This window comes from Pseudonaja textilis, chromosome 2, assembly GCF_049901715.1.
Source record: "Pseudonaja textilis isolate UNSWEBS1 chromosome 2, rPseTex1.2, whole genome shotgun sequence".
Classification (NCBI taxonomy): Eukaryota; Metazoa; Chordata; class Lepidosauria; order Squamata; family Elapidae; genus Pseudonaja; species Pseudonaja textilis.
In genome coordinates, this window is record NC_141991.1 from 227,045,922 (window position 1) to 227,069,733 (window position 23,812).

Below are 23,812 nucleotides of genomic sequence, written 5' to 3' on the forward strand. Positions count from 1 at the left end.
GAAGGTTGAACAAGATTCAGAAGTCTAAATATTCAATGGAAATGCTGAAAAATGACGAGAACACACATCCCTTTCCCAGTGAAAGATTTGCTCCTCTACTGGAAACTGTTTCTTTGATTAAAATTATCCAATTTTTTTCTAAAAAACCTACCAAGAGATAATTGGACTAAAAGATATAAATAAATGGACATGACCATGAATATATGACATACCAGTAATTGAAATTTTTAACAAACTCAAGTTTATTGACCAAGGAATTACATCTATAATACTTTTTGAATATGAAGTTATTCTTCAAAACTCCAACAAAACACTTTAAAAACATCAGTTGCTTGACTTGTACTATGGATTCATCTCAAAGTCTCAACTATTAATTTTCCCCAATAATGAGTTATATTTTATGCAAGTAAAATCTGTAATGTTTTAGGTATAATTCTGAATAAAGTCCGTGGATATTTACAAAAGTTCAACACTGTATCAAAAGTTTAAAAAAAGAATTAAAAAAGAATTGCATATGAAGAACTATCCCAAGATGAAAATGCAGTAAATAAAAATAGTAAAGCAAATTATTAGTTTCTGAAGTTAAAATATTGCAGCTTTATTGATCTGCTTAGCTTTGAAAACAGGCACTTCTTTATCATCGTGGTTGGTTTCCATTTATCAGAAATATTAAATGGAATCAGCTGTTGTAATTAATGTAATTCACAAAAAAATAAAACATGACAGCATCAGCTTACTAATTAATTCTATGGTAACTTTTTCAGCACCTGGAAATTGAGCTTCCACAGATAAATTTTTTTAAAAAACACAGTAATGCCCTAATTCTTAAATTTACAATTGCAATGTAATTCTAAACATGTTTAATCTGAATCTACTTTTGGTATATTTCATAGTTCTTACTTCCTGATAAAGAAGCATGTTTGGACTGGAATCTCCAAATGAAATTTGATAGGCATAGGAAAAAACTCTTATGCCAAATTAGGAATTGGAAATGAAAAATGTTTATGACCACTGAAGATACAGTTCAAACTATGATAATAAAATTACTTTGAATTAAATTGTTTTTTCCTAATTTATCTATTGAATTTAAATATGAGTGCATCAAAATACATTTATGAAACCAAAGAGATGCAGGAAAGATAAAGAAAAACAAATCCACAGACCTACTAAAAATACTTTTTAACAGAATTCTTATTTTGTCGTCCACTATTCCTAACCGAATACTTTGATAAATGCATCTAGTCCCTCAGTGGCTCATAATAGTTAATTAATTGCACCAACATTTACAGTGTTGCACATCCCAGTCAAATTTTTAGGTTCCATGTCTTGTCACCCAATGATTCATAAAAGGTGCTTTTCATTAATATAAATAAATATTTTATACCCACAAATCTTTTCTCATTCACAATCCAGATTTGTAATAATTTACTGAGATCTGTTACAGAATAAAAACCTTCTTGACCTCATACTCTTCCCACCAAATATGACATATTTATCTAGTGAAGTGTTAAACTTTTTTTCATACATCTAAATAAAAGGGTTCAAGTGTATTACTTATTATGGAATACCAAACACATATGCACATTATATTCAAGGTCCAGCTGACTTGCCACATTGAACTAGATGTGTTTTTTTTCAGTGTCCTTTAAATCCAGATAATAAAAAAAATATTTTAAAAAATCTGTCTCAAAATGTAACTGTTACATGAGAGAAGCATTGTCCTAACCATCAATGTTAGGAAAATGATTATACAAATGACTTTGTGATTTATTAAATCAACGGGAGTTATAACAGAAGTAGTTTCAAACGTAGAATCCTCTGGTTGGGCAGCACAAAGGTGCCAGAAGAGTCCATAGGTAGAAAAGGACACATGCCCAGCAAGAAGCCATTTTAATCCAGAAAATGGACCAGGTCCCAACGAAGAATTTTTCAATTGCAGCATTTTCATAACTACAATGAAAGAGAATGGAGGTTACCTAATTTGCTGTTACACAAATCAATTCTAGAAGGATAATGTATTGGTGCAATTTTAGGAGGACTTATTTCAAAGAAACTGTACTGATCTTCCCTGGATCCTGTTTCCTTTAAAAAATGTGTGTATATTCAAACACGTTCATTGCTACTTTCTCCCAGATAACCCATGCGTAAGATTCTGCTTTCAAGTAACTTGTGCAGACCAGACATCATGAATTTTTATGACATTTCTTGTAAACATGTGATAAGAAATGTGATTTTAATAAACCATTTCAGATTACAGTTCTGTAAATGCCAGCTATTATCCATTATTGTTGATTTGCAGTGCAACAATTAAATCTAAAACATTTTCTTTTGAAATTTCTATTTGATGTATCCTGTTTCCAGATACAGAAAGATGGATTTGTGCATTTAAAGTATCTAACTGCATCATCTCAGTAATTTTCATATAACTGGCCAGAATTATTTACCTGATTTTACAGGGAATGAGGCTCATGCTGATGGTATAATGAGCTGTCTAAAACCACCTAATAGTTTGTGTGAAAGGTGAGATTTAATTCAGAAGTTTCTGTTACCCTAAGCATCGCCTGGCAAAGGACTAGATTTCTTGAGGGACTATCTTCTTCCAAGAACATCTGGCTACTCACGTGCTCCCATAGCATGCATTTTTCATGTTCTGTCATCTTATGGGACCTAGACTGATCTCCCTCCTCCTCCCCTGAGCCCCAACTTTTCTCACCTTTAGAAAACTGTCAAGGCCTGACTCTTCTCTCAGGCATTAGGGGGTCAGTGGAGTGGAAGTCACCTTGTGGCTTTGTTATGTGCACAGTTGCCATTTTATATTTAGTGTTTTGTATATTAATACGGTCAGGAGTGTCATTTCATTTCTACCCCATTAGGTTCCATGCAGTCCTCCCAAATTCTTCTCCAGAAGGCTAGACTGCTTTGGAGCCATTATGAAAGGGCTGACTGGAGAAAGAGGACCAGAGGGGTTCTGACAACATAACATCAAACTATACATTTTTTTCCGAGGGACTTACTGGAACCAATGGGTAACAGTCATCATCACGTAAAGAGACGCCAAGAAGAATACAAAGTGGAAATAAGCATAGCTGTACACTGTTCCTTTCTTTTCATCATAAATTACTCTCTGACCGCCTTTTCCCCCAATATGCTCTTCAACCTCAGCTGGGTAAAACAAACATAAAGAGAAATATGATATACTTTAGATTTAAATCAGTAACATATACTCAGAATAAAATTAACAATGCAAAATAACCCAGTGTTGAGTTTGAAACAGCTGTGGTAAGCCTGGAATGGCCCTGCGACAGCTGTTTTAACTTCAAAACACTTCTGAAAAAAATTGATGCAGCCATTTTGCATTTGATCAGGGTCATTTCAATTCTGAAACATTTTAGACACCCATACCCACACACTTACCTGAGAAAAACCCCTATCGGATTACTTTTGAGCTAAGCCAAGCTAGGATTGTCTTGACTGAAACTCAACTAAAAAGATTGGGAAGGGGGGGCGGGGAATCCATTTCTAAAGTGGTACGCTAAAACTAACCATATTTAATTAGTCTCCTTTCATATTGATCTTCCTTTAAGAGTATTTTTGATTAAAGTGATAGTTGGTGATCTGGTCAAGGTATACAGTCATTGAGAGCTGAAGTTTAAAACTCCTGACCTTGAGCAATTTATATTAGGGTCAAGAATTCTGACTGGAAGAGAGTCAAAAGAAACTTTCTGAAGTGGCTCCTCTTCTGTTTGATATGTGCTTTCATATTCATTTCTCATTAGCCTTGTGGATATCCTTCCCACTTGTGGAAGGACACATGAATACAAACTTTACTGAACTACAACCCTTCTCATCGTTGAGAATTTTCTTCTCAATTTAATGGCAATCTATTACAATTAATTCCAGAAGAAAATATATTCCACTGACACATGGGATGAAAATGCCATCTTCCATCCAAAAATATGTTCTTTTTAAAGTTGTGTCTGTAATCAACATGCTTGTGGTTGTAACATATATTTTAAGTTTTATACTTCTTGTGTGGTTATATGGTTTTTCTCCACACACAGAAGCAAATCTAAAAAGGAAAAACTGCAATGCTTTAAGATGATAAAAATAACTTTTCAAGAGAATCTTTTTAATACACATGTATCTCAAGTTTTAAGAGATTCCATATGCATTTGAAGATTCTGAAAATGCGATCATATCTCCAATAGGCTCTCCCTCACCCCAAATATGTAATAAACTAGCATTCTATGTAGCCTCTAATCTCAATTCCTGCTGGTGAAGGCAAATAACTGGTAGCTGAAAACTTAACTAATCCAAAAAATAAATCATAGTACTTCTGTTAGTAATCATAATTTATTAATTACAGCTTTAAAAAGAATCTATTTCTGTGTCTGTGGGAATAGTTTGAAACACAAGGGAACATTTTTATGGAATTGTTAGCACTAATATAATCTACAAACCAGTCAAATTCAAAGGCAATCAGAATTAGAAATTATTTGTATCTTGAGTGGATGCGGTGGCGCAGCAGCTTAATGACTGGTCAGAAATGGCCTGCACTTCAGCAGTTCAAGCCCAGCTTCGCAAGAAGGGGTGAATTCCTGCCACTTGTTCCCCAATTCTCGTCTACTCAGCAATTTGAAACCATGAAATATTGCAAGTGCATAAATGGATATAACTTTGGTGGGAAAAGCCTAGTTGTGTTCATGTGTGTGGAGAGCGCAAGCTGATGCTGGACCTGGCCGGATGCGAGGCAATGCAACAGGAGGATGGGGAGACCAGCAGAGAAGCCTGGAAAAGCCAGCAACCCAAGCACTGCTAGTCAGCTGGTGAAAGCTAGTTTGCCCCTGTGGTGCAACCAGGATAAACACACAAGTGTTGAACAGAATGAACTAGCAGTTAAGGCTGTCAGGGCTGCTTTGTGTCTAGCGTTTGTAGATTGCTGTACGCCACAGGCTAAATAAATAAATATTTTTTATCCCACCTTTATTCTTTTTACTAATAACTCAAGACAGCCAACATATCCAACACACCTTCCTCCTGTGAGGTGGGTTGAGCTGAGACAGAGTGACTGGCCAAAAGTCACCCAGATGGCTTTCATAGCTAAGGCGGGACTTGAGCTCACAGTCTCCTGCTTTCTCTGTTTTAAAGAATACAAATCCGCATGAAAGGAAAAAAAAAAGGCAATTCTTACCATCTCCATCAGGAGTACAGCAGAAACAGCAGCGAGCTATCTACAACAGAGACACAAAAGCAAAAGGTTTTTTTCCACTAATTCAGAAACAAATAAGTCAATACTGATATTCCTCAAAATATTTCAAGGAAACGTTATTAGTAAAAGGACAACACTGGATTGAATTCACTGCACAGTGAACTTAAAACCAAGCAAATTATTTTGTAGTCTTTCTGAAGTACGTTCATTTTCGTTCAAAGGACCATGGTGCCATGATTTTTATACTGGCAACTTTCTGTCGATAGTTTACATTAAAAAGAAAAAGCTTGAAATATATGCTTGAAAAGAATGGATTTTGTTCTTAGTTTTTTTTCTTTGAAAGCAGATTGTTTTTTTTATAATAGCAACATATAGGTACTCCTTGCTTAATGACGATAATTGCGACTGGAATTTCCATTGCTAAGCAACGTGGTCATAAAGCAAGGCATGTGATTGCACCAGTCTCTGTTGCCATCTCACAGGACCAGAATTTGTGACTGCCTACTGGCTTTCAACAAAGTCAATCCAGTTTGACACCTCTGCTATAGAGTGTGGCTGACTGGTGGAGGGAGTGCTGTGTTGCATGACTGCAGTGCAGCATGAGTGCAGCATTCCTTCCCTGATTCAGGCTGTAGAGCATTGAGCATGGCAAAGCCAAGGGGTGCACAGCTCTGTGGTGTGCGACTGCAGCAGAGCCGTGTGCATATGGTTCAAGTGTGGCAGGGCTAGGAGTGCACAGCTTGAGGATAGGTGGACTGGATGTGTGTGTGCATGTCATGTATGAGGACAACTAGTCATCTGCTCACTGTTGTGCAGGGAATCCTCGGGAGAGAAAGTGGCGGGAACAGGAGCAACTTACAACTTTCATGCTAGTTTCCCCACTGACTCTGCAGAAAGCCAGCAGGGAAGACTGAAAATAATGATGTATCCATGAGATTCTACAACTGTTTTAAGTGCAAGTCAATTGCCAAGTGCCTGAATCATGATCACTTGACGGCAGAAACATTGTGACTGAAATTGTAAGTCTCACTCGCTTTGTGCTGTTGTAACTTTGAATGGCTGCTGAACAAGTGGTCGGTCAGCAAGGATTATTGGTAGTTGCCGGTAGTTAGCTATGTAATTTTGTAATATACATATTAATAAGTAGGGTTTTAAAGAAAAGTTAATTTAAAAAAAAATATGTATAAAATATTTTTAAAAGCAAAGGAATATGCCTCAGTTTTGACAAATGATTATTGCATGGAAGTACATTCTGTAAATGCACATGTTTAATTTTGACAGTCTCTAATTATGTATGTAAGTATGAACACCAAAATAGCAACGTAAAAAGTTATGTTTAGCAGATATTCTGGTCTCAGAAATCCTTGCAAGATGCAGTTAGCAATGTTGCCATGCATATAAAGAGTCCTTCACAATGTGACTAACAGTCATGTTCAGATGCAAGAAAGCCTCTCTATTTAAAAGAAGCAGATGGAGAATTATGTTTACATTTCTAATCAGGAGACAAAAGAGCTTCTGTCATAGGGAAGAATGGGACCTACAATTAGTTGCCTGCTGCTAGTCTTCTCTTTATGTTTCCCTACAATAGTTCTTGTAGTGCTCTTTAAGAGCAAATGATCTAAAAATAATGCTATTATGGTACACTTCAGTACTACATTTCTGAGCTCTCTCGTGCAGCTCAGTCTATTGTCCCAGACAGCATCCATCTGGGCTGGCTCTTGCTTAGCACAAGAATGCTGCTTTCTGGTAGCACTGTCTGAAGTGGCAAACGTGGGATGCCACATGTCACAACTTTGACATTGGTGCTAGTCCAAACAAGATGGAAAGGATAAGGAAGACAGCAACATTAAGGAAAGCATTAAAATAGGTTAATACCCAATGTCCCAGAAAGACATTGAGGCCTGTTCTGAAATATCTCTTCGAATGCTAACACTTCAATAGCACCTGCAAAAGTACCAACTGGTGGGATACTAACATAAAAACAGGTTGTAGATCTTCTGTTAACTCAAACAAGTTGGCAGCAACAGATATTGAAATCTAAATTATGTTTGCATTTGATTGTGCTTATATAAGCCAGACCAAAATAGAGATGGTTGATATGATAGTTGACTTGCCTTGAAAACATGAGGCAGTACAGATATGATATCAAGACCCTGAACATTGTGGCTTGACCGCTTTGACATTATAATGCTACAATCATGGGTGGGATTCTACCAGTTCGTACCTATTCGCTAGAACCGGTTGTTAACATTCTAAGCAGTTTGGGGAACCGGTTGTTAGAAGAAATTACTGGCCTAAATCTGTAAGGAAGGCAAGAAGGAAACATTCTGGTGTTGCTTACAGAAACCACCTCTCAGTTAATCCTTATTACATTCTTGACAGGACTAGACTTCCTGTCTCAGGAACTTCTCTGGAGATTTTTCCCCCTCCTTTGCTGGTACTTGGCTTCTGTGGAGTGACAATGGCACTGAAAAAAGTGACTTATGACCGTTTTTCACACTTACGACTGTTGCAGCATCCCCACAGTCATGAGAGGCCAGATGAGGAGATGTGTGCTTCGATGTGAGTGATATTGAGTTGGCCACGCCCAGCCAATAACATGACCACCAAGCCATGTCCACCCATTCACATGACCACCAAGCCACGCCCACCAACTAAGCCTCGCCCACAGAACCGGTTGTTAAAAATTTGAATCCCACCCCTGGCTGCAATGTATTTCTTCTTTCTTTATATATGTAACTCCATATAACATAGAAGGGACTATGAACCACTAATACAATCAGTATCTGCACATACAACCTAGTATAAAATATATTTTCCACCTCTCTATATTCTATTGTTTTTTCTTTTACACAAATAGCCTGCATATCTGATATTTAGAATCCTCCTGAGCAAAAACTCTATAGCTTTTTTAATATGTGAAACTATGTTAAAATTTCTAGGTGAGCTTCAATAGACAGTAAATTGGCAAATGAAAAAAATATTTAAAAAGAATAATGATAAAACATGAAAATATACAACTCTCTGTGTGACCATTTATTACACTGTTATAATGTCTGATTCCAAATCTTTCCCTTGAAAAAACACAACACTATAATAGCAATAGCACTTAGACTTATATATCGCTTTACAGTGCTTTATAGTCTCTCTAAACGGTTACAAAATCAGCATATTGCTCCCAACCATTTGATCCTCATTTTACCCAACTCGTAAGGATGGAAGGCTGAGTAAATCTAGAGTCTGATGAGATTTCAATTGTCAAATTGCAATCAGCAGAAATAGCCTGCAGTACTGCACTCTAACCACTGCATCACCTTGTCTCATAACCTTATCTTATAGTTATTTGCGACTGTACATCAAAGTAGAACAACTAACCATGAAATCTGGGCAAACTACATGTTTCCATTTGCAGATTTGCTCTCGTGTAGAAACTTCACTATGCAGATTTCTGTTTCACCAGGTGAGAGGGAAAAAGGCATCATGCCAATAAGGCAACAAGACTTAAGAAAAGGACCATCTAATCAAAAGAGGCCTTTTACAGTTAACCCCAGCCTACCTTGTTCTATATTGAAGTGGCAATTCCTTCAATTTTGGAATGAAATAAGAATCTGTTCTGATTTGACTTGGTCATCTTGCAAAAGCTAATCAGAGAATGGAGAAAAGCTTAAAGGGACATGGGGGAATGACTAAAGTAGGTGTCTCACCAAGAAGCCATCTGCTTTTAACTAAAAACAGTGGTGTCCAACCTTGGCAAGACTTGTGGACTTCAACTTTCAGAATTCCCAATCAGCCATACATTCTTCTGGCTGGGGAATTCTGGGAGTTGAAGTCCACAAGTCTTAAAGTTGCCAAGGTTGGACACTCCTGGGCTAGAGCAACGGATTGTATGACAATAATGACTCACTTCAGTTTCAGGTGTTACATATATCCCTCTGAGTGCTTCAGAGCTTGCTCTTGTTGTTGAGGTCAAACTAGAGAAAAAACAGAAAGAAAAGATGGTTGTGTAATAATATTGTATATTGATGTACAAGGGATATTTTCTTTTCCTAACAACATAAACGTTTTCAACAAGATGCCAATTCCTATGGGATTAAATTTAACATAGAAGCTTTGAAGATCAAAGAGCCTTGATTAATATGTAAATTGCCTCTTCCATGGAAAGCAACAGAAACTTGATAAAAATGGTCTATTCTAACATTTTTTTTTCCTTCTGTTCAGCCGTATCTGATTCTTGGGAGACTGCATAAGGCATGCATTTATGTTGCGGAATTCTAGGCTCATTTGTGACCATCCTAGCAGATTTCCAACAGGCAAAGTAAATGGGGCTTAAGAACCACATGATTCACTTAACAACTGCAGTGATTTGCTTAACAACCATGGCAAGAAAGGCAGCAGCAATGGGCATGATTCACTTAACAACTGCCTCGTCTAGCAATGAAAATTTTGGGTCCAATTTTGGTTATAAGTTGAAGACTACCTGAACCTTGTACACTAGATGTATTCCTTGACCTATGACCATTTAATGATGGTTCGAACTTACAACAGCTTAAGAAAAAGTTACAATCCATCCTTGAAATTATAACAGTTGCATTATCCTGTGGTCACATGGTCACAATTTGGGCTCTTGGCAATCAGCTCATATTTACAAAAGTTGCTGTGAATTTCCCAAACAGCTTCCGACAAGAAAAGACAATTGGAGAAACTGGATTTGCTTAAGAACTGTGTGATTCATTTAACAGTTTCAATAAAAATGGTCATAAAATCAGATCTGGTCCTATGAATACTTTTAAAGATTTCATTGCTTAGCGACCAATTTTTTGGTCCCAATTGTGGTCCGAAGTCAATGACTACCCATAGTTTTTTCAATTATACCATTTTCCAATTCCTTAAATAAAAGTGTTATGTATGTTTTAATTTGATAGATAACAAGCTATTGCAGAAAGCTGTCAAATAGTTACTCCCCTCCAAGAAGTAAACAGGTATCTATCTGTCTATTGGCATAAAATTGTATTACAGCTGAAATGGAGACTTACCAGGAATATAAAATGCAACAGAATAAAATTGTAGTTCCCAGCCCAGTCACCAAATTTTCATCTGTTTGCAGCCCTTGGCCAAAGTCAGGCACACAGATTGTTATATTTTGTTTCCCATCTAGGACTTGAAAAAAAGCCCACAATTAGCACAATTAATTTTATATTTCATGTATCCAATTATCTACATATGCTTTAGCTTGGACAATGGCATGTTCCCTTCTTTCAAATTCCCTGCATCTTTTAATTTGTGGAAGATTTTCTAAGTCTGTGCAGCTGATTCCTGAACTGTATGAGGGCTGCTGGAGAAAGCAGAATTGATTCCCACCTTTGATTTTCAAAACAGGAATTATTTCATTTAAAAAGAAACACATTACTTTTAAATGTGGAAAATATTATTGAAACTGTTTGTGATTTAAACATCTGAAGAGATAATTTACAAGATAAAGTTGCTGCAATTCCTTTTGCTTTAATTAGATGTATTAATTGATATAGTACATCTCACACAATACATTATTGGTGGTGTTATTGGGAGTTTGGTGATTTCAAGGTGCTCTGGGTTTTCAGAATTGCCAATTAGCATAGCCAATGTTATTTGGAAAGTACAACATTGACAGAAGGATAATTTTATATAGATAATCAGTGCACATGTATATGCTGATTTTTAATTCAAGGTAACTTACTCATTTCTGGAGGTTTGCTTGAAAGAGATGAGAATGTGAGGTACATGACATAGCAGCTGATAATGCCTGACTGCAACAAGCCAGAATGAGGTTGACCTGAAATGTTAAAACAGGGATACATCTGTAGACTTTTCTTTGGTAAAAAGATTCATACTGTAAATCATGTTTTGTTTGAGCTCATGGACCTTTAATCTTAAATTCAGGGCTCTCCTTCACAGATAGAAGGAGTGCTTTAGCTGAATAAAAACAGGAATCACAGATCCAACCCTAGTCACAGAACAAAATATATGAGGAATAGATCTTTGTGAAAGTTATGACAAACCTTTCAAATTACTTCTCCTTGCTATTCTGCCAGTCCATCAAAAGAGGGACAAATAATTCAGTTCCCGAAAGTGTAATTCATAATTCAGTTCCCAAAGTGTAGTAAAAGTTCAAGAGGATAAAGTGAATCTTGACAAAATACAAACAGCTGAGAAAACTCAAGTTAAAACTGAACTCTAAATCTCAGTTTAACACACAAAAATGTACTCTCATTTCCCCGAAATAACCACACTGAGAAGAAGGGGTGTTGGGAAAACTAAACATATACCAAGCACTAATAGTTTATATATAGATTTAGTCATGTTTAGAGAAACCTCCCTGAAATCAATGTTCACAAAGCAGTTGAGACTAACAGAAATTGCTTTGATTTCAAAAGGAGTTCTTTAGGGATGGGTCCTAGTAGATCCCTCAGCATCTCTTCAGATATTGACACAAGACTAAAAATTATACTATGACCCAAAGGAAATGATTAAATAACGAGGAGTAGTCATTTTAACAGTAAAAAATAATGTTTTCATTTGCCTCAGTCATTCCACTCATTTCTTAAAATATAGTCTTCAGCAACTCAAAACCTAAGGTTCAAGTATTGCTCTTGATCTGAAGGCGGCTATGTATTTCTGGACTATTCTAAACATAAATAGAAATATAAAAAACAGAAACTTGTTTCTTCACCATTTCTCAATCCCTGAAACAATCTTCAGCTACTACTACTACTAATTTTAATGAAAAATCTGGAGTTCTAGGCCAGTGGTCGCCAACTAGTGGGCCGGGGACCACAGGTGGTCTGCGAGAAAATTTTGGTGGTCCACAGAGAAATTTCACCCACAAAGCACCCCCAAGCAATTAATGTGGAGTGTGAAGGATGTGTGTTTATGTTTATTGATGCGCACTGAAGATGGTGTTTGATTTTGTTGTACGAGGTGCTATGACAATAAATTAAACTAAGTAATCCAGGCTGTGCAGGAACACAACTTTTCTGTAATTTGCAACTCTTACACTGCAAAAACATATGGACTACACAACTCAATCAGGGCAAAGCAATAGAGTCAATTTACATAGACTTCTGTAAAGCCTTTGATTCAGTGGTACTCCTAAAACTAAAATCTTATGGTATCTTTGGACATCTGCATAACTGGATAGAAGCATTCCTGTCAAATAGACAACAAATGGTCAAAATTGGGAGAGTCCTATCAAATTCAGTATCTGTCAACAGTGGTGTCCCCCAATACTGCTACCCTTCAAAAAGATCTCAACTATGTGTTGTTGCTCCGATTCCCGAGCCTGTGCTGTTAGAGGAAGAGGACTCGGAAGATGAGGAGGAGGAACTGGGAATGCCTTCCTCCCCAGGACCTTCCTCTCTGGCAATGCCTTCCTCCCTGATAATGCCTCAGGTTTCATCAGACAACCGAGAGGAACAGCCTGAGATTAATCAGGAGGAAGGCATATCGGAGCAGCCCATGACAGGGAGTCAAGAGGAAGAATGTTGGCTTGATCCTAAGCAGTGTCGTAGGAAGAAACGTGAGCAGCAACGTAGGAGGCGTGGGAGGGTCAGAGAGTGAGCTGAGTCATTGAGCCACACCCCACAGGGGATAAAAATGGGTGTGTTGTCGGCTGGAACTTTGTATGGGACAAAGTTTAATCTTGCTTCAGGTTTTCTTTGTGAATGATTTTTATGGTCTGCCTTGTAATTTTCTGGGAGTAGCTTTTTACTTGTTATCAGTTCGGACTTGGCAGGCAGAGCGTGTTGGAATGCCAAGGACATTATCAGTTCCAAAGAATTATCTCTGTGAAGTCCGAGCCAGCCTGCCTGCCTGTGTTTGTGTGAATTTGTACTCTTTCATCTTTTGGAAAGAAGAAAGGTGAGACAGAACAACTATGTATCAGAATGGTCAAACAAATTGCAACTTCAAATCTCAACAAATAAATTGCTCTGTCTGACATACTGGCAAAGAAAAAATCAGAAAATAAAATACAAGCTGAATAGTCAAGACCTTGTTGATGATCCAAACTCCGTCAAGGACCTTGGAGTACTCATCTCTAATGATCTAAGTGCTAGAGCCCATTGTAACTACATAGCCAAAAAGGCATTAAGAATTGTTAACCTTGAAGTATTTTACCTTGAAGTATTTTATAAAGCCTTCTGTTTAGTGCTTTTTAAGAGTTGGAAGTCAGGGATTGAATTTGGGACCAGCTTCATGGAAAACATGCTCTCTCCTGCTGAGTTACCACCATGATGTAACCTGTCTAACACGGGGAGCTTTACATGAGTGGACTGATAAAACCACCAGTGGATATAAATTGATTCCCTTCCACAAAAAGGTTTCAACTGATATGTCAGAGATCATGGGTGATAGACCAAAAAAAATTTGAAATTCAACTGAGTTACTGAAAATCAGGAGATATGGCAGTTAGTAATTCCAGATTTAGGTCTTATGGTGGTCTCTCCATTACTTCAGAATAAGTACAATTTTATTGCAGAAAAATGATTTTTAAAATCAAAGCAATAAAATCAACCTTGCCTATGCTTTACAACTACTGCATTTTATACACAAAACAATGTTTTAGTTTGCAGTGTTAAGAGGACATGAATAGGCTCAGTTAACCCAGACACAATTTGAGGCCTTTTTTTTCTATTACTGGTCCTATGACCTGACCTTCGAGCAGTCTTTTTATTTTTTCCCAGATTATGATTTGTGATAAACTAAGGGATTGAATATGGCTAGGAAATGACCTCCAATTCCAAGCAACCAAGTCCAGAGTGACAGTAAAAGAACTTGCTTACGGTTTTGGACACAAGGTGAAATGGCTACCATTGAAATAAGCAAGCACAAGCCACCATTGACACCAAGCAGGATCTTGTTAAATGTACAGCCATCAGCACGGGTATAAAAGACAGCCATCACAACTAGAGCTCCAACAGCAACGGAATACAGTGTGAGAGTCACAAGAGCTAAGGAGCCGTACCAAAGTTGATTGTGCTTTGTGCCAGATGTCCTGTTTGGGAAAGAAAAGCAATTATGCATTACACTTGAATAAAAACAAACGATACTGAGCATTGTGAAGCTCCCAAAGGAGATTCGTGCATTAGTCCTTTGTGAAGTGGATTAAGAATTAAATCTTTATGCAGGAAAGTATTGTTCTTTAGACATGGATGTTCACTTATTATTTTAAATTTACAAGGTATTTAGATTACTGCATTTTATTAGTTTAGTTTAGCTTAGTTTAGTTTATTTATCATCACTGCACCTCATACAATAAAATTAAATGCCATCTTCAGTGTACATAACTATAAAAATAAAATATACACATCCTTTGCATTCTATTCAATTGAACTGAAAACCCCTGATAATGCATTAATATTGCACTGTACGAACTATAGTTTGTACTGTGTCTAGTTATACCAGCAATATATTGAGTAATGTGTAACTTATTTCACTCTCAAAGAGCATGCATCTTACTGATCAGCCTAAAGTTAGGTTTCTTAAACTTTGCTGGAGAGATGGGAAGTTAAACTTGGGAACAGACAGGTGACTTGACTGATCAGCTTAAAAGATGCCTATTTCTAAAAACGTGTTATGTCTTCAATATTTAAAATAAGGTATGTGGGACAGATATATAGATTAACCTGTGATCAATATGGTGAAACTTTCAAGGCTACAAAAAGATACTGCTTTGTTTTATGCAAATTAAAACAATTGATTTAAGATAATCTAAAGTTTACTTTAGGACAGGGGTGTCAAACACAAAGACTATTGGCCAGATTGGGGCGCTTAAATCCGGCCTACGGAGCCAGCCTAGAAATATGGAAGGGATGGCCTGTGGTGCCTCTGTGGTGTCTAAAACAGGCTGCGTGACACCCCCCCCCCCGGTGCCTCGTTTTCACTCTCTATGGCCTCCTGCAGCATTCTGTCGGCTGAAAATGCCCCCCCAAAAGGGCTGAAAACAGACCCAAAAAACAGGTCCAAAATGGCCGGGTGAGTATTGCAGGAGGCTATGGAGGGTGAAAACAAGTGGCAGCACCCCCAACGGATCCTCTTGTGCCCTATTTTGGCCGGCAGGGTGCTGTAGGGGAGGCATCCATCCTGCCCATGGAGGAGAACTACAATGCTGATCTGGCACTTGAAGAAATCCAGTTTGACACTCCTGCTTTAGGATGTATTTGGAACGATTAAAGATACTTCTTCTAAATTTAGATTACAATAACAAGATCTAAGAATCTTGAAAAAAATTGGACAAGGGAGAACAATTCAGTAATTGTTAAACCCCACGAAGATTTAGATTTTTATCTTTAAATTTAGATATAAACTCTCTTATGAATGTCACACATTTTTAATAACTGAAACTAAGAGAACCAGCTGAAGGAATGATGCAGCAGGCTTGTTTAGCCAAGTGAAAAGTACTAGAGGCAATAAATAGGAAGTTAGATGTATAAAAAGTTACAGAGGAAGCTGGATAGTTAAAAACAAAGAAACAATTGAAGAGAAAAACTTAACAGGAATGCCTGCTGTAAAACTTTAACACAGATCAACTGTGATTCTGATTGTTTTTAAATTTTAAAAATAGACTTCAGCTAAACAGACACTTCCTCTTATATGCAGGCATGAAAGAAACATACCAGTTTTTATTCCATTTGTGTGCAAATTCTACAAGGAGGATAAGCTGAATGATAATGAAGAGGAAGCCTCCTGTAGCACCAACATAACGCCAAGCTGCCGAAAACATAAAAATTGCTTCATTAATTATGACTCATATAGAAAAATATCATTTTTATTCATTACATTTATAAAGCAATTAAATTATGGTAAGGAGGATACACTTTAAATATATTCACCAGATATATATTCATACCCCCCCACACACACACAGAGACAGAGTTTCAGAAAAGCATACTCCTTTCTAGCAATTACTTCCATGTATTATGGACCTCAATTATTACTCAGTATTGTGAAAATACAGACTATGAATACTAATTATTAATTTTTTAACACAGGTTCCCATTATATAATGCATGAATATTAAAATACTGCATGCGTAACATTACACACACACACACACACACACAGAGCAAATTAAATTATTTTGCAAAACAGCAGAAAATTTTTAAAAAAATATATTTTAAGCATTTTATACATAAAACAAAAGGTTAAAAATGCATGAATCCTAAAAAGTCTTTATAGAAATACATTCCAAATTACAGGGTGGGATTAAAATTTGATAAGTTTTGCAACATATACACATACAGGCATTGGCATCCAAATAACAAAAATAAAACATCTATTGTTTTATGAAACTCTCAAATAATCCTGAGTATATTTCCATCTTCATAATGAAGTTCATTGTCTACTCTGAGTTTATTCACAGGGGAAAACACAGAAATGGACTATCTGTAATAGCCTTCTTTTTGCCTTTAAAATATGTTGTGTTTTGGCCACATTGGCAAAAGAATTATTGCCTTCAACACATTTGGACAGACCCAAGTAATAGAAAGCTACTCTACAATTAACGCAGCTCCTGTTTACAGATAAAATTTGCATGAGTTATTGGCAAGGCACATTATGTCACACTTGAAAAGAATTCAAGAAGTGCCAATGCAATTACAGAAGCAACTGAATGCAGGGAGTGGTTGGACTGCTAGAGGACATTATGACATATAATTTTAGATAAGAGAGAAAGAGCTTTCTGTAGTGAAGGCTGATATTTTTTGTTGCATCAGGGGCTTGCTCTCCAGATGCTGGGCAATGAACTGAATGAGTAAAGAAATGAGCTAAATTCAGTGTTCAGAGAACAACGAGTCTCAGATTTTAAAAAAGCTGCTTTTTTTGAATTAAATGTCTTAGTGCGAGGATAATATCTTGAAACTTCTGTCAGTTATTCAACTTAAAAGTATAAATGGTTTGAAAAAGGTTTCTGATCATAAGTATCATGTTAAATGAATGAATAAAAACACTGTTAAATCTAGTATGCCACCCAGGGTCAACTATTTGTGAACTGGATGGCCATACAAACTTGATAAATAAATAAAATTCAAAAATCAAGATTGTACTACTGCACATGTTCTAAAGCACTCTATTTTCTTTTTCTTCCAGAGTTTGGACTCTGCCATCTACAAGCATTTGTAACTAGCAAATTGCCTTGATTAATTGGAACTGCTATCGGATATTAGTACAGAAGATTCTTTTAGTAACAAAATGGAAGCTCTGCAAGAAATCTCAAATTTGCATAGTAAATGTCATCAAATTGAAGACTAATTAAACTGTTAGAAAGTTTAAGTGCAGTGGCTGCTGGCCTGCCCCATTAGAAAAGCAAATGCAGTTTGATTCAATTGTTATACATGAGGAACTAATTGAATTTCTGTAAGCTACAGTAGTTCAGCTGCACAATGAGCATTGTGGTGACAGGGTATTTCATTTGAGGAACATCTAAACTTTAAAATACTCTTTCTCAGACAGAGAAGCTGTTGTGACTGCAGCTTCCTTGCTAAGGTAAGGCACACTTTTGGAAAGGGAGAGGAATTTAAGCTGAAAAAGATCAATTTAACCTTCAACAGATTCTTAGCCTTATCTTCCTTCTGCACTGCAGTGTCTTCCTTTCAGCTTCTGCCCAACTTCCCATGTCCTTCCCAGTGCAAACAAGAAGCTGGCTTTTAATTCCTTGTACAGTTGGCCTTTGATTGTATGACCTCATTTGAACTGTGCAAGATTTGTTCTTGAAAAACAACTTGGAAAAAGTGATGTCCTATTGTACAAAAGTTATTTTAACCTAAGAATGGTTTAATTAGGTAAAACAAAATTATGAAGTACAATTTTACATTGGCTTTGGTTTTTCTTTGAGTTTATGTACAATGTACATTTTTGCAACAGGAACTATCTATGTTCACCAGGTTTAATATTTTCACATTTAATGACAAAGCACCGTCATCTGAACCATTATCTAAAGGAGGAGGATTAACTTACTGTATGCTCTGAGATGTTGATGTTTCTACATAGCTATTTTTCATGATCTAAACAACAGAGCACAATCCAAACAATATACGCAATCAACATAGATTTATAAAATTCTTTTATCGGAGTCTTTCACAATTACTTTCTAACTAAAAGGAGCTGAATATTGGGAAACAGCTCACTACATCTGCCAAAAACAAACCCCTTAAAAAACAAAAAAATCTGCAAAAAAAAATCCCTTAAAATAATAATTTCCAAGGCAGTTTTTTTTATCTGTAACTGTACATAATAGTATGCAAGTTTGATTTAGTCTGCATCCTTCTACAATCCTATCACCCCTTTGTTCTGTCTTTGTCTCGTGTATAGATGCCTACTTCAGTTCATTTTTCCAGAAAGAAACTGGATTGGTATAAAAATGCACCATTCTATGGCTGTTTCAACAGCTACAGTGGTTGTAAAAGTCTGAATTTGTAACAAATATAGCATACCTGCATATCCTCTTAAAAATGTATTAGAAGGCATATCCTTTGGTAAACTGTAGCTCCACTTTTATCAGCTGCATATAATAGGCTAGACTGATGTAGAATTTCAGTTAGGGTAAAGTGGAGGGGGAGAAGAAAAAGGGGAAAGCAGGATGGTTATGCATAAGCAAATTATATGTGAGTTAGATTACAAGTACTTTGTCAATTTACAGTTGCAATGGGTCAACTATATGTTGAAGTTGAAGTTTTCTGAGATTGTCAAACTCCCGGCCTGTGGGCAGGATGTGTCACATGCTAGCCACGCCCACGCCCGGTTTAGTGAAGGGGAAGTTCTGCTACATCATGTGATGCTGTCGTGATGATGTAAGTTTGACACCCCTGGCCTAAATCTTTTGATGTCTGTGAATGAAGAAATATCTTGCTCAATGGTGCTGTTAAAGATTTAGTTTTTCTAAAACTGTCACTTTTACAAGTGCCAAATAACCCTTCCACTTCTTTTCCTACAACGTATCACCTGTAACATGATACCTGTATATATTCGACCGTGGAGAAAAACATTAGCCAGTTCTTTTTTAAAACGTGTACCTTTAAGAAAAGTATCTTGATCTGGAATGAAAAAGGCTCCTGAGCACATTGCTGCCAAGATGAGAAGTTTAATAAACCAAAATCTGGAAAAGAAAAAACAGACAGGAAAAAGAAAAGGAATAGAATTACCGTACCGTACTTTAATATCTGACCAAAGGAAAAAATGTGGATAGTAAATACCAGTAAAACAAATAAAGAAGATATAAACTATGTCATTGTATTGGTGAAGAAATGCAACTGTTTAGCATTGAGTATCCCATCAAAACTTCAATGAAAAAAATCCGTCAAGCTTACCCGTTGTGGATGTAGGCACGACAGCTTTTGCTGTTGTTGATTTTAATTGTGAATAAAAAGAAGATGAAAAAGAAACACGCCATTCCAAAACATACTCGATAAACTGCAGAGTAGCCCACCAGCTTCTCACAGGAGTCACCTGCTTGAATATGCTGACATACTGTTTCATAAAAATAAATCTGAAATGAACAATGAAGTACTGTAGATAAGATGCATGTAACTGTGTACGATGATAGCTATATTAAGCAGTTTTAGATAAATGTGTTACTTTCAGATTTATCAAGCCGTCATTTTACATATATACAACATTTAGAAACCATGCTGCTTCTTCATTTGCATTTCCTAGCAATTTATTTCTGATTCATACAACATACTTTTTCAGTATGTGGTTTATACAACAGCATTGGAACGTGTCTTTTGGGTATAAGTTGCCAACCTCTGCTATGCAGGTGGTTCTTGTTCAACAGCCACTCCTTCAGTGACTGTTTGGATTTACAATGATAGTGAATGGGTGCTACGTATGACTGGTGCTAAAAGTTCTGGCTGTTGCAGTGACCCCCACAGACATGTGATAATGATCTGGGTGCTTGGCAACTGTCCCAGACTTCTGACTGTTGCAGCAAATCATGGTCATGTGATCACAATTTGCCATCCTTTCCACCATCTTCCCACAAGCAAGTCAAGAGGGCACAATCATGTGAGGTTATCATTTAACAACTGATATTTAATGACAGTAAGCAGGGACTGGCAGGAATGCCTTTGTTAAGTGGCAGAGTTATATGATGGTGCATTTTGCACTGTTTAGCACTGCTAGGCAACAGAAATTCCAGTCCTAATTACCACTGTTAAATAAGGACTACTTGCAAAACATGATTTCTTGATGTACTTTGAATGCATAGAAGGCTTTTAAAAGATTACAGAAGTAAAATAGCAGAAAAGTGGGAAAATTCCAGCCCTCTCCTCACTTGCTTAAATATTTGCTTTTGAGGCCACACTTTACTCCACAGAAAAAAAAATCAACAAGTAACCCATTTTGGCCTCAAGCTAATTTGTAGCTACACACAAAAAACACCTTAAAAGCACATTTCTATGTCCTTGGTTACATTCTAGGGCTGTGCCTCCTATGAAAATTTGTACCCACCTCTCACAAATGGAACCGTCTATAAATAGATGCACTGATATAGAATCATGTAGACATATACTCACACACACCCATTTACAGTTAAAATAAAAGCTTCTCTATATCCTCATAGGTAGGCAGTTCTGAAAGGAGCAACTGAGCTGAACATTAAGACAGTTGGTTTTTTTCCCCCCTTTCCTTTCTTTTTTGGCTATAAACAGAGAGAACCCTTCCAACTCAAAACATTTTTCCACGTTTAAATTCTGTTTGCAGAAAAACCTGAGAGGGTCTAGAGAAAAATAACACAGAACATAAATTTAACTTAAACTAAGTGTGAACTAAGAAAATGTAGAAGATGTAATAGCCAGTTCATGATAGAATGTAATGTAATGTTGTAAATTAGAAGTATTTAGTACTTAAGTTTTTTTTTTTAATATAGGGCAGCAGATTCAAACTTTGACTACACCTCCTCCCTCGCACAATGTAAAAGAAGTTCTGTGAGCAGAGAGCCAGCACAGTAAATTGTAATAGTTAATGTGTCAGATGAGAGTGAAGGAACACATTCAGTCATGAAGCTCAGTGGGTGAGTTTAGACTACTGTTTCTGAAATTTAGCAATCTGAAGATGTGTTGACTTCAACTTCTAGAATTCCTCAGCCGGCATGCTTATTAAACAGGGAAACGAAATCATGGGTACTTTCATTCACAATTTTCAAAATTATGTGTGCCTACTAATAGCCCAAATGATTTCATGTTAAGTATTAATTAAGGTAATTACAACATTAAAGAGCACAATGAAGAAAAAATTAGGGGGTGAAATTAACATTTTGAAAAGATTGGATGGAAAGGCAAAAATCTAGATGCATTTCCACTTAGCCAATGTTAGCAAATTATGGATTTGAGAAAGGACACTACTCTGAACTGTTTTAATAATGTCTGGAAAAACTTTTTCAGCATAATAAATCAGGAACATAGCTAATGCTTTATTAATCTTTTTCAGATACAGAATCCTACCACGGTATACCGTGTTTAATTGATCAAGAGCAAAATTCATGAGAAGATCAGTCAAGACTGAAACCTATTTTAGTTTATTCTGCACTCTCCCCCTCTCCACACACAGACACACTTTTCTTTGCTTAATCTCTCTGCCCTATGAACTGCCAGGAAGGCTTGACAGAGATCTTTTCAAAGTCCTGGCTACATACAGCCTTTAATGCTGTAAACTGTACTTCTCAGCACTAAATTGAGAAAATATACTAACTATTAAAAATATCATTATCAAATGTCATTTCCTCCCCCCCCCAAAAAAAATCCTGGATATGCAGCATGGGAAGATAGCAGAAAACCAAATATTCAAAATCAATAGTAAACAATAGTAAACTATGCTACTCATCATGGGAAATCAATAGCACAGTGCTTCACCAGCAACATATACGGACAAGGCTGTTTGCACAATCTGGTCAGCTTGGCTAACAATTTTTTACAGATACTGATTTTAGTAGATACTGATTGTAGGAAAACCCTTCCATTGGTTCTAGAATAGATGCATCATATTTAGCAACAAAGTCCATAAAAAAACCTTGAATATTCAGTTTCAGTAGCTAAGGAAGAATCCTCCTGCAGGAACCTGGAGGAATGAGGAAGATTGGGGGTTGTGTGCAGCATTTGTGGTCAGTTGTAAAGGTAAACAATGGAGGGAAGGTTGAAAGAAGGAGGAAAGAATTACAGTGGCTATAACTTTGGAACTAGGACATAAATAGCTTGGGGTTGTCCGCCATAATGTTGAACCTGTTGGTAAGGAACCATTTGTAAAACAAGGATTACCTGTATTGATGTTATTTTAATTGTTGATTGGGAGCTGATTGGGAATTCGATATAAGATGGGCAGCTATATAAATGTTTTAAATAAATAAAGCAATAGAGCTTGACTCAAAGGAGACTACTTCAAAAAATAATCAGCGGAGCAGAAACTAAATTACTACAATCTTAGAGGAATGGAAAACAGACAAAGAGTTCCAAGAAAGGATTCATTTGCATCCTCTCATTCAAAGATGCCAAGCACTCAAATTTCAGAGAGCAATAATTTTTTTGTCTTTGAGGAAACAGTTATCCATTGTATGACTCTCCCTACTCCTCAATATTTAAAGTGAAACACAGGACGAAACATTTGGCACTGTTGAACCAGAGTTTGGGGTCTTTCAAAATGTCTGAAAGAGTTATTACATATGAATATATGTTCACACACACACACACCCCTATGTAAAATTGTTGTAAAGTACAACATAAATTATGAGAACAGTTCAGTATTCATCATTATGCCTTCCAAAATTTTACAAAACTCAAGTTTAATATAAAGTGGTTCATTCTGTAAGTTCCCTTCAAATTTCAAAAATATCTTCTTTTCATTCAAGAACTTATTCCAGCACCTCTTTTTTCTCTCCTTGGATCCCCATGAATTAAATGCTTTTACTTACATGTTCTTTCATTTGTTTTGCTACAGTTTCTGACATCATGATGCAAGAGATGAGAGCCACCAAGATGAAGTACAAGGCATACATAAAGCGGGTGCTGGTTGATTGTTTTATCTTTGGGCAACAATTGCAGCAAAGGGAACATGCAGCAGTACCACAGCAACAGGCCAACTACAGGAGTAAGAAAGGAAAAAAACATCACTTTAATTTAACATGGCAAAATAACAGCAAAATCTGTTCCACCTCCCATTCCATGCATTTGTAACTTTCCTTTCCCTGTTCTCAAAAATCTTTAATAAAAATATCCTGAGAATTAAAAATTGTAATGTTTTGATATCTTTTTAGAAAATCCTAAATGAACTTTTTTTAAAAAGAAAAAGCAATAGAATGTCTTAAAAGAGCAAACACTGATATTTATATATGGGCTCATAGCACCATCCAAATGGTTACATTTTATTAAAATAATATGGTTCTACATCAGGCTGAGATAGAATTACAAACTTGAATTCTTTGTTTTTGGTCCATCTTGGGCTGTATAAAGTTTGTTTTTGGAACCATATTGGGACCATATTATTGAGATATTGAAAAGAGAGCAGAAAAGAGCAACAAAGAGCAATGAAGAGGGTTAGGGGGCTGGAGGCTAAAACATATGAAGAACAGTTGCAGGAATTGTGTAT

At 36.5% G+C, this 23,812-nt stretch overlaps 1 protein-coding gene and 1 long non-coding RNA gene across 2 annotated transcripts in view; one reads left to right on the top strand and one right to left on the bottom strand.

Moving 5' to 3' along the window:
- Positions 1 to 218: 218 nt before the first annotated feature.
- The window catches only part of SERINC5 (serine incorporator 5), a 39,434-nt gene continuing 15,840 nt past the window's right edge, over positions 219 to 23,812 (bottom strand). Inside the window, exons 2-12 of the mRNA XM_026717511.2 lie at positions 23,139 to 23,306; positions 19,546 to 19,724; positions 19,252 to 19,334; positions 15,859 to 15,952; positions 14,026 to 14,237; positions 10,923 to 11,018; positions 10,243 to 10,366; positions 9,114 to 9,180; positions 5,192 to 5,231; positions 3,015 to 3,162; positions 219 to 1,950 (exon numbers count right to left, since the gene is read on the bottom strand). Coding sequence (XP_026573296.1) covers positions 1,803 to 1,950; positions 3,015 to 3,162; positions 5,192 to 5,231; positions 9,114 to 9,180; positions 10,243 to 10,366; positions 10,923 to 11,018; positions 14,026 to 14,237; positions 15,859 to 15,952; positions 19,252 to 19,334; positions 19,546 to 19,724; positions 23,139 to 23,306 — 1,359 coding nt within the window. The 3' untranslated portion in view covers positions 219 to 1,802. The remainder of the gene's footprint in view (positions 1,951 to 3,014; positions 3,163 to 5,191; positions 5,232 to 9,113; positions 9,181 to 10,242; positions 10,367 to 10,922; positions 11,019 to 14,025; positions 14,238 to 15,858; positions 15,953 to 19,251; positions 19,335 to 19,545; positions 19,725 to 23,138; positions 23,307 to 23,812) is intronic.
- Positions 22,239 to 23,228, top strand: LOC148127396 (uncharacterized). The gene is made up of 2 exons (XR_015742333.1): positions 22,239 to 22,347; positions 23,165 to 23,228. It is a non-coding gene; the product is annotated as an uncharacterized LOC148127396 (long non-coding RNA).